The 10,857-nt window shown below is 56.4% G+C and overlaps 1 protein-coding gene across 1 annotated transcript; it reads right to left on the bottom strand.

Moving 5' to 3' along the window:
* Positions 1–919: 919 nt before the first annotated feature.
* On the bottom strand, positions 920–10,537 carry CRTC2 (CREB regulated transcription coactivator 2). The gene is made up of 14 exons (XM_055401663.2): positions 10,244–10,537; positions 7,415–7,516; positions 7,207–7,325; positions 6,557–6,616; positions 5,881–5,949; positions 5,608–5,711; positions 5,465–5,494; positions 5,224–5,288; positions 5,073–5,122; positions 4,710–4,954; positions 3,942–4,348; positions 2,406–2,675; positions 1,709–1,895; positions 920–1,572 (listed from the first exon to the last, which is right to left on the bottom strand). The coding sequence occupies exons 1-14, from the start codon at positions 10,394–10,396 to the stop codon at positions 1,352–1,354; spliced, it is 2,082 nt and encodes a 693-aa protein (XP_055257638.1). The 5' UTR covers positions 10,397–10,537; the 3' UTR covers positions 920–1,351.
* Between the last annotated feature and the right edge of the window lie 320 nt (positions 10,538–10,857).

The following is a 10,857-nucleotide window of genomic DNA, read 5'->3' on the forward strand; positions in this document are numbered from 1 at the left end:
TTCTCTTTTTTGAAAATGGCAACAGTTTTGGAAAGGGGAAGCGGAGAGGCCAGGACTGTGGGCTGTGGGCAAGTAGCAGAGGGAGAGGTAACGGGGGAGGGGCCCTACTCCTGTGCTGCGTGAGGGAAAGGGGGCAGGAGCTCAGATGGTCTGACGAGCAGCCCAAGGCAAAGAGGAAACCTCATCACGACAGGTTAGCCAGCACTCAAGCCTCTGAGAGGGAGTGGAGGAGAGTGGGAGGTGAAGTGAATGCACGAAATGGTGAGGCGTTGGGTCGGAGACCGGCCGGTTACATCGAACTTCCAGGTCCTCGAGGCTTACTGTCTGGCCTCAGTAGTTTTTAAATCCTCTCTCCTTAGAAGCCTTAGCACTGAGACCAGATACGTCTGGGGAGAGGAGGGGTCATTCTACCAGAAATATCCAGAGCTGAGCTCAACCAGCAGTCACCTCCTCACATCCTGACTCATTGCCAGGGTCTCAAATTTGAGGAAGAGCAGTAGCAGTCAAAGCCCCTGTCCTCTGATGCCACAGCAAGGCCCTGGACAGGTGAGAAGGCACCTGTGCTGCCACGGGGCCTACACCCAGCCTGCAGCCCTATATCCAGTGCTGAGTACAAATTCTGAGGCTTTGGGGGCCCCCCACAAACCACATGGTGTTGAGAAGATGCAAAATGCATAATAAGGGACTTCCCTGGTGTTCCAGTGGGTAAGACTCCATGCTCCCAATGCCCAGGTTTGATCCCTGATCAGGGAACTAGATCCCACATGCCCCGAATGCAATGAAGATCCCACATGCTGCAACTAAGACTTGGCGCAGCCAAATTAAAAAAAAAAAAAGCATAGCAGGCGAAAAGACCATGTCCCCAGGAACTCCCTTGATCCCCAGCTGTATCCCAAACAGGAGCCAACCACACCAAGGATTCAATAGGATTTTTTTATTAACATATAATATATTTAATAAAAAATAATATCCACTCTGGCTCTCTCCTCCACTGCAAGGGGAAGAGTGGTGAGGAGGGGCTGGCACTGCCCACCCCTAGGCATCCGGACAAGCCCTGCCTCCGGGGCTCCCCTCTACCCCCCACTTTCCAACAGGCTCTGACCTCCAGACAGACGATTCAAAGTTACAAGTGCTTTAGGCCCTCCCTTGAGCTCCCCCAGGCCCCCCCCTTGTGTGGAATTCAGGGGCCACCTGGAAAAAACCCCTTGCCTTTTCTCATTCTTGGGATCCTTCGTTCATGTCAGAAAGAGGATCTGGGGGCAGAGAGTGGCATCTCTACTGGCCAGGGGGAAGGGAGGAAAGGGACAGGACGAGGGACAGGGCCGAGAAGAGGGGTGGCGATGAGGTGACCTCACTGCAGCCGGTCACTGCGGAACGAGTCCTCCACAGCCGGGTCAGGCAGCAGGGCGCAGGGGTCGCTCAGCATGCTGAGCCCCTCCAGGCCCAGTGGCTCCATGCGCAGCTCCTCCTCCAGCCCCAGCCCCAGCCCCAGCCCAGCTGCTGACACCTCGAAGCCCGGCACTCCGGCCAGGGCCGCTGCAATCTCCTTGGAGAAGCCTGGGGAGGCGTCTCCTGTGTGGATGGAAGAGACAAGTGAGGCCCCCACGCCTCATGAACTCTTCCAAGACCGCCCTCCCCTGGTCTCCCGCTGCGCCACCCGATGTATCCCGCCCTCCTTCCATCCTCAGTCACCGTCCACCCCTCTCACCTGTGAGGATGATGTTAGGCCCTGAGCCATGGCGGGAACAGTGGGTTACGTTCTGGTGGTTGAGGGCGTGAGGGTCCTGGGGGCCACTCACTGGTCCCTCACCCCCTAAGAAGCCGGGCCCTTCGGAAAAGCCAGGGGGATCCAGCGCCAGGCTGGTCGATGGGTTCTCCATGTTGAACTGCTCCAGCTGTGGACACAGACAAGCCTGGAGTGAGGAGTGGGCTTCAGGGCGGGGTGTTGCTGCCTGGCTTTGCCGAGCACTGCTCACACACACACCCCCTGCCCCATCATCTTCAGACGCCTCTCTCTACCCCACCTCACCTCCCGCACCCCGGGAACAAAAGCGAGACAGAGGGAGATGGCGAGAAGCACCGGGACAGACGAGACCGCAGGGCCCAGAGGAGGTGAGGGCACCGCAGCCACTGGGACAGAGCGCCCGCGCCAGAAGTCACGGGTCAGAGCAGCGGCCAGCAAAGAGCAAGCTGCCTGGAGGGAGCCGCGGCAGAGGGGCAGGAGTGGGGTCACATGCAGGGGGAGAGGGGCCCCAAGTTGATGGGACTGTGTTACCTAGGGAGAAGAAAGAAGGCTCTCCCCAACCCAGAGGCTCCAATTCAGAGTGCCTCCTCAACACCGCTCAGGCTCTTTTGACCCACCTCCACCCCTCCCCTGCTTCTGAGCTAGGGACCCAGGTACTCACGTTCCCCAGGCTGAAGTCACTCATCGACCGGTGGTAAGACTGTTGCCCATGCCCACTGGGGCTGGGGGGGTACAGTGTCCCATACTGCAGCTGCCTGCCTGGGGGCTGACCCCCTGAGGGCTGCAGTGAGCAGGCCTGAGAGGGCAGCCCTGGCTGCTGCAGAGGCTTCGGGGCGGGTTGCTGGGTGGGCAGAACCAAACTTGGGGGGCTGTATGGGTATGGAGGCAGCCGCTGGTCGGTGGGCAGCTTACTGGTATCCAGGGGGACGCCCTGAAGAGAGGCAAGCAAAAAGGGAGAAGCTTACCCCTCAGTGTGCCCCTTAAGACGAACTCTTTGTCAGGGCTTCTCATCCTCTTCAGCTGCAGCCATCCTCAACACGAAACCAAAAGCGTTCCATGGGGCATCGCTGGGGTGCAACTACTCTCAGAAAAGCATCTCAGAATGCAAGTGACTGAATGAGGTTAACACAAGGATAATTCTGAATCCACTCCAGGAGTCAACGATTCTTAAACCTGGGTACTCTACTATTAGTAATCAACTACTTGTGAGACACCTCAAAAGCTACTGATCACACAACAGTGACCTTGACAACTGTTCTGAAGCCCTGAAGAGGCCAGAGGGACTGCGAGAGGAAGCAGGGTGAAAGGAGGGAAGTCAGGCTCACTCCAAGTTCCAGGAGAGCAGAGCCCTTGCTGGCCTGGCCTTAGCCTTTCCTACAGAAAAGGGGGCCTGCGCAAAGATGGAACACAGAACACACATTCCGGGGAAGAACAACAAAGGAGGACGGAAACGGGCACAGAGGGTTGCGAAAGGGGAAGAGCAGCGAGAACAGGGGAAGGGCAGGGGCGCCGGGAGAGCGGAGAGGATTCACAGCGAGGAAAAGGCCCTCAACCAAGAAGTTCGGGTTCTGGTCCCAACTCTTCCCTCACATGCTGCGTAAACTTGGGAAAGTCCCAAGTTTTTCCCTCTGGGCCCCAGTGTCGTCTGTAAAGTGAAGGGACTGGGATCCGTCACCTGACAGTCTCTAACTGTATGAAATCTAAGAAAGAAGGTGGGCAGATGGGAGAGGGAGAGGGGCAGGGTGGAGGCAGGAGAAAAAAGACAGAGAGGAAAAGAAGGACAGGAACCAAAAAGAGAGAGAAGAGGGAAAGGACAGCTACCATCTGCTGAGTGTGCACCGGGCTGGGCATGGTGCCGAGTACTTCCCGTCTGGGATTGCCTCTGGTTCTTACATCACTGGCCTGGCTTTACAGATGAGGATGCTGAGGCTCATAGGGGTTAAACAAACATCTACGCTGCTAAGAGGTGGGGCCAGGATTTGAAATTAGAAAGCTGAACCCCAGGGTCTGCATTCTTAAAGCCAAGAGGAAAAAGATGGATCCAAATGGGGCTGGCAGAGGACAGAGGAGTGGATGGGGATGGGGAACAGCAGCAGCGAAGGAGGAGGGGCACTGAAGAAAGCAGGCTGGAGGGAGGGAACTTGGCAGGAGGAGGAAGGAGGGGAGACAGACGCGGAGGGAAGGCAGCCACGCATACCTGAGTGATGGAAGACAAGGTGGGTGACATTGTTGGCGAAAACTGTTTGGGCAGTTGCTGTTGGGACCTTCTGGCGTCGGCTGGGCCCGCGGGCAAACTCAGGGGACTGAGGGGCACACGGCGGTGGCGGGGGGAGGCCCCAGGGGCAGAAGCTGGGTAAGGGGGGGCCCCCAGCACCGGCGATGAAGCGGAAGAGGAGGAAGAGGAGGAGGAGAGGGCCGGGGCACTGAGCGAGGGGTGACCCAGGGAGGCGGTGGGCAGTGCGTGGCGGGCCAAGGAAGAGGCAGGCAGTGAGGGGTGGCTGTGGGAGCCCTGGAGCTGGGGCTGAGGACTGCTCAGGGAAGCCTGGAGGTTAGGGTTGCTTAGGGAGGACTGCAAGGATGGGTGGCTGAGAGGTGAATGAAGTCCTGTAGGCACAGACAAAAAACCAGAAATGCCAACATTACTGATGGGAACGGGGCCCCTTTCTGCTCGGAATGGGTAGCAGTGACCAGACTATGAAAGTGGCAACACGATGTCCTCCCTACTCTGTCCCTGACAATCAGACTGGCACTGCCCACTTGGGGGCTGCTCTCCATCTTCTTCTGAGGCAAAGCCACACCTACCAGTTCTCACTGACAGACAACTGCAGTGAGGGAAACTGGGGGGAGACAGATGAGGGGTGGGTGTGGGCAGTCACAGGAAAATCCGAGGTGCTCGAGCGTCCCACCCCTTTGTCCCTCCAGCTAGCCAGCACCCCAGGGACACACAGCCAGGACAGCCACTCACCTGGCACATCATAGCCCGGGCCCAGGGCCAGGCCCCCGCTGATGCCCAGGTGGGTCATGGTGTGGGTCAGATTGGAGGTACTGCTGCCCCCACTCAGGCTGGGATAGGCTGTCTCCTCGGGGTCCAGGGGGGTGGGCAGCGGTGGGGGAAAGTGCAGGTTGGTGAGATCAGGTAGGGAGCCTCCCGTGTTCATGGCAGGTGGGAGGACAGGCACAGTGGCGGGCTGGTCAGGAGACGGGAAAATGCTGGGAAAAGAGAAGACAAGATGTAAATGGGGGCAGTGGTCAGCAAAGAGCAGAGCCCAGCACCCCACGGTTCCGTTTACTGCCCTCCCCGCCTCAGCTGACCTCACCGAGTACTTACTTGATTCCAGGGACTTCACAGGACCGAGGTCGGGAGGAGGACGAGGACAGCTAAGGAGAGAAGGAAGAAGGTGGCAGATGAGGACAGAGCTCAGTGGAGAACCCTGAAGATCTGCTCCGTGGAAAGAAGAGGGACAGTGGGCCATGCCTACCTTCTTAGCATCCCATGGTTTCAACAAGTGCTTATCATCTAGCAAGTTCTCCTCAATAGCAGGGACTTGAAAGAGAAAGACTGGTGATGAGAGGGTTGGAGAAGGCAGTAAGACAGGACAGGAATCAGATGTAGGCAGGAGGGGGACCCCTCCCTGGCTCTGAACAAAGCCCCCAACACCAGCCCAGAAATTCTCATGCATTCAGTACCCCCACATACCAAATGCGGTGAGGAACACATACCTTTGGAGTCCATCTCGCCATCCAGACAACCTGCAAAGGATGCAGTGGCTGTGTGTGGTGGAGTTGGCTGTAGTGCCCACCTGCCTACCTGCTTCAAACAAAAGTTCCGTGGCTTGACCTTACCCTGGGACATGGCCGCTTACCTCCACGGCGGCTTGGCAGGACGCTGGGGGGTGCAGGGCCTGGATAAGTGTCCTGAGGGCTGGGGTTCATCACGCTTGTGTGAAGGGCAGAGTCAGAGCTTGTCCTGTGAGGGGAACAGAGATGAGCTGGCACCATGACAGTCTTTCTGCTCCTCATGCCCTGCTCAGTAGGGGAAAACACTAGCTGGGCTGGGACAGGGTGGGGTGAGGGAACAGGGCCCCAGAAACTACAGATAAGGAGAGATGTGGCCTAAAGAAGGCAAGGGCCATCACCTGTTAAGTGCAGATGGTAGTCGAAACAACTGCCCCTTCTCTGCAGGGAAATTGCCCCAGGGCATTGTCCTGGGGTGGAAAAACAAAGTCATGAGGAGGAAGGCTCACAGGACCAGAAGACAGGTATTGGGGGGGAGGGGGGAAATGTGGGGCAGCCAAGAGGGCTGGGCACCCAGGATCATGCCTCTTTCTTTCTGATCCTTTGGATACCTGTGATCCGTGAACCCTCTCCACAAATAACCTAAGATCTGGAAATCCTCAACTTCTACCTGCTAGGACAAGCTGAATTGGAATCTTAGAGCCCAGCAAATGTGCTAGGTATGAATATTAGGGATAAGATGGACAGGGGAGGGGTTCAGAGTCTGAGTGCACCCACTCTTGATAGGAGGCAGCCACTTTCACCTGCCACCCTGCCTGTCTGCCCTTCCCCCAACACACACACCCCAGCTACCATTGGTCCTGCTCTGGCTGGACAGGGAGGCTTGGCCACCCGTGTCAACATGGCCAAGACTGGACTCTGACCCATTACTCCACCTACCCCCACCCCTCCCAGCCCTGCCATTGTGGGAGGAGGTATGGCTGCAAGCCTGGCCGAGCAGGCCCAGACCCAACTCCAGCTCCAACCAGAGACAAGTCAGAGAGTGGGCAGGAGATCCTGCCTGCCCTGGACACTGACCTCCGCCAGCTGGATTCCGGGGGAGGAGATAAATAGGCAGGACTATAGGGAGAGCTGTCAATGTGAAGAGCACCAGTTAAGGGCAAAAGTGAGGAGGGGATGGGTGGAAGAGAGACCAGGTAAGAGAAAAACAGTGGAGGCAGCAGATGAGTTGTTTTAAGAAACAAACACCTTTTTTTTCCCTCCTCCTCTACACAGGCAAAAATAAGGGCAAAGAATGGAAGAGAAAAAAGGGAATCGGGCCTAATGGAGTCAGAAAAAATAGATGAATGTCTAAGCAGCCTTTGGGGGAGACAGGTTGTTGTGACGGCCTCTGAGATTGAAAGCCACAAACAGAAATGTGAGCAGGAGGGAAGCAAAACCCCTGGAGCACGAGTTGTCAGGGAGCCGTGCCTCTGGCAGCAAAGAGCAAGCTGAAGGAAAGAAGGTCAGTGTAGCCAGAGGTGGTGGGCACAACCACAGGAGGGACAGCTCCCTGTCATAGGAGCCAGTGCTGACAAGAGGGCCAAACGTCACTTTTCAGGGAGACTGGGTAAAGAAGCTTCTGCAAGATGGGACTGGACAGCACCTCAAGTCCCTTTTCCCACCACGAGCTCCTGAGGAACCCCACCCCGCCGCCCCACAGACTGTGCATCCCCTTGGTGAAGGATATGTGGCGGGGGTAGCGGCGAAGCGGGGACACCATTCTTCGGGGATCTCGCTGCACCCGTTCCACCAGCCCGTGATGTCGAGTACTCCGAGATGAATCCAGAGGGGAGTGGAGGGGGCTCTGCCAAAAGAGACAGGCGAGTCAATGGAGGAAGCTACCTGAGAGCCTGCTCTTCACCCCCGACACCCCGCAAGCCAGCGTCCACTCACCTGGAACTCAGCTAGGCCACAGCCAATCTGGTTCACGTTGGGCAGAGAGCCACCATAGTGGGAGCTCCTTGTGTATGCCAGCCGCAGTTTTTGGGCCTGTAACTGAGACATGGAGGACAGATGGGAATGTCAGGGAGGGTCCTGAGCACTGTTGCTAGCCACGTTTGCCATCCCTGTCTCCAGGACACGTTACAACTGCTGATGCTTTCAAGAGACCTGCCAGAAGAAAAGCCACCGCTGGGGTGAAGATCCACTGAGACCCAGTACAAACAATCTGCCCCAGCTCTTCCGTAGGCTGCCCCCATCCATGCTATCACTCATGCCTGGCATCACCCTGCCAGGGGGAGCCTAACACTCTACTCAGGGCCTGTCCCAGGTGGCATCAGTCTAAACAGAGTTCCTGAGAGGCTGCCAGGAGCCCCCAGGCTAGTCACATGAGTTAATTCCTGGGGCAGGGTGACTATTAGGCAACTCTGCTTTCCCTTCCAGGTGCATACAGGACTAATTCAAAGACAAGGGAAGGGTCACAGGTGGATGCCATAGAGCCATGATTGTCAGTCTCTTTCCTTCTTGCTCTGGAGGGTAGGCACAGGCTTTTGGGCTCTGCCATTTGCCCAGCCTCAGGAAGGCTATACAGAGCCTCCAAAAATAGAACAACTAAATGATGGCTCTTCTACCCAGAAAAACAGAGCTGAAACCGGTAAGCATTCTTCTACCTAGAACTAAAGCCCCTAAGTTGGCAGGGGAGCCTGGAGGATGGGGGTGTGGTGGGGAGAAGCAGTAGTCTACTCCAGCCTGGCCTAGAGCTATCTCCTTGGCCTCATCCCCACTCTGGAGAGATGTGTCTGGCACTGGAGTAAGACACCACAACCCTCAGCCTGGCATGGTTTTAGTCTTCCTAAAGATCTCATGTCCCTCTGTGAGAGGTGAGCATCTACTTCTGAGGTTCAGCTGCTGCCACCAGCCAAACAGGGAGACCCAAGGCAGCTGATCAGTGGTAAATTCTAAGAGCTTCCATGGCTCATGCTGTTGTGCATAGCCCAACATCAAAATTGACTCTCTGTCCTAAGAGGTCAGTCCAGTGAGTGCAGTGGGCACTATACCGACCTTTAGTCCACTTTAAGACCGCTACTCATATATATGATAACCCCAGCTTCTCAGTAGTATCAGTCCCACAGGCCATATCTGCCTCAGATGAGACCTCCCAGCTGGCCAGATAACAGGCTGAACTCCAGGTCTCTAGTCTCCAGTTTTAGGCACAAACCATGTATGCCCTAGGTTTTTTATGTGCAGAAGAGAAGTTACCCAACAGGGGTAAGGTGAGCTGAAGGGACCTTTTGACAGACTGAAGCACCACAAAGCAAGAAGGCCCAGCTTCTGAACTTCTGTTTGTACATACTAGCCCTAGATCCCACCATTCCTCCGCTGGAGTCACAGTCCAGAGGGCACAGCCTCAGGCTGTCAGCTGGAGGTCAGCGTCTTGCCCACCTTCTTGTCTCTGCTCCACCTGGATCAAAAGCTCCTAAAGGGGAGCAGTCGACAGTTAAGAGCATGATTCTCGCAGCAGTTAGAGGGGATTCTGTGCACACACACGCAATTTACTTCTCCATCTAACTTTCTCTGACTCCCCAAAACTAGGACACATGGTCTCTAGAGACTCAAAAAAGCACAAAAAAGACTAACAGAGGAAAAGGAGACACACAAATACAACCAGCGTCCCAGTCACACACAGATTCAATCAAAGGCAGTCAGACCAGCAGAAAGAACTTTGAAATCTGGTATTCATGTTCGGCCATCCATCACGCTTTACATTCCTTCTAACTCCCGGCCAGGAGGGATCACTGCAATATCCTCACCTGCTGTTTTGAGAATAATGTGTCCCTAAATTAGGACTGCATACCAGCTGGGCAAACTCCCACCCCACTTCTCCCTGACATCCAGCCCTGGGAAGCAAGACACCAAGATGGGGGTGGGTGGGGGTGTGGGTAGATAGCTTCAGAAGCAATTCTGCCAGGATGCCTTCTTTCCGGAACTGCGTAGGAACGAATATTTCCTCCCCATAGAAGACCCTCCAAGCACCCCATAACTAACCAACGGCCATCTCCCTAGAAAGTTCAGCAAAGCATCGGTTCCACATAACTGATAGCTTACTGGTTACCTACCCACTTTCGAGATCCAAAACCCTATATCTCTCCTCCAAGGTGGCCAGGGCAAAATACCAAGCACCAGTCTGTGAGCAATGGACCTCACCTTCATTCAAGTCAGGAAACCACAAGAAGTATTTGAAAAAGGAAGCAAAGGGACGGGACGCAGGAGGGGACTTCCTGCCCCACTATACCCAGTTCAAACCACTCCTGGGGCCCTTTCCCGGAGATACTAAGTGCCGGGAGTAGCACAACAAGGCAGAGGGACCAGATAAGAGGAGATCACCAATTTAGAGAAGGCAGACTAGGCCAAGCAGGCCACCCCCCCCCGCCCCATAACCCAATATCGAAGATGCAGAGTCCCTGAGAGAACTCAATCAGAGATGCACAAGCACCACCCACCTCCTAACTCCGCAGGGTTTCGCGGCGCATCTCCTCTCTGTGTCCACTCCTGCCTCACTTACTCCGCGTTCCCAAACCCCCCAACCTCTCAGGAGTTTTTACCTCCTCCCGCAAAATCTTCTTCCTGCCACCGGACCCTCCACCCGCGCCTCCCAGACGGCGGCGCCCGCTGCCCCTGCCGCGTTCCGCCTCTTTCGCTACGGCTCCCGCCCCCGCCCCGCCTCTCGGCTCCCCGCTCTGGGACAGCTCTGCTTGGCTCCCGCCTCCCGGCGCGGCCCCTCACCCGGGTGGAGCCGATGTCCATCATCACCTCCTCGAAGGCCGCCGTCTCCTCGGCCTGACGCTGCTTCTGCAGCGCGATCTTCTCACTAAACTTACGCGGATTGGAAGCTGAGGCCGTGGCCGAACCGGGCCCGTTCGCTCCCGACGTCGCCATCTTCCTCCCCCGTCCCTCCCCGCCACCTTCCCAGTACAAGCCACGGCCTCCGCCGCGGGCCCCGGCCCGGCTCTTCCAGCCGTAGCCGCCGCCGCCGCCTCAGCGAGCACCGCGAACCCGGCCCCAGCCTAGCCCTGACCTGCTGCGCGCGGGGACCGCCGGGAATTGGAGTTTGTTTACGTGACTCTTTAACAGCCCAAGTCACGCAATACGAGAGAGGAAACGGACACCATTTCCCAGCAGCCCTGTTGACTCCGGACCCGGGGATTTTGCTCCTCTCTCTAGGTTCCTCCCTGCGTGGGGTAAACTGGGAAAAGTAGTTCTATATCGGTCCAGAGCCTACAAATGTGAAGGGCGAGGGTTTAAAGAGAGTAAAGGAAAAGGGGAGGAAAAGGAAGGGGTGGAGACAGGGAGGGAAGCAGGAAGAGACAAGAGGAAAAATTTGGTCATTTGCTGGGAAA

The sequence above is a fragment of the Moschus berezovskii genome, chromosome 4, assembly GCF_049115385.1.
Source record: "Moschus berezovskii isolate FMDL1 chromosome 4, NW_MosBer_1.0, whole genome shotgun sequence".
In the NCBI taxonomy this organism is placed as follows: domain Eukaryota; kingdom Metazoa; phylum Chordata; class Mammalia; order Artiodactyla; family Moschidae; genus Moschus; species Moschus berezovskii.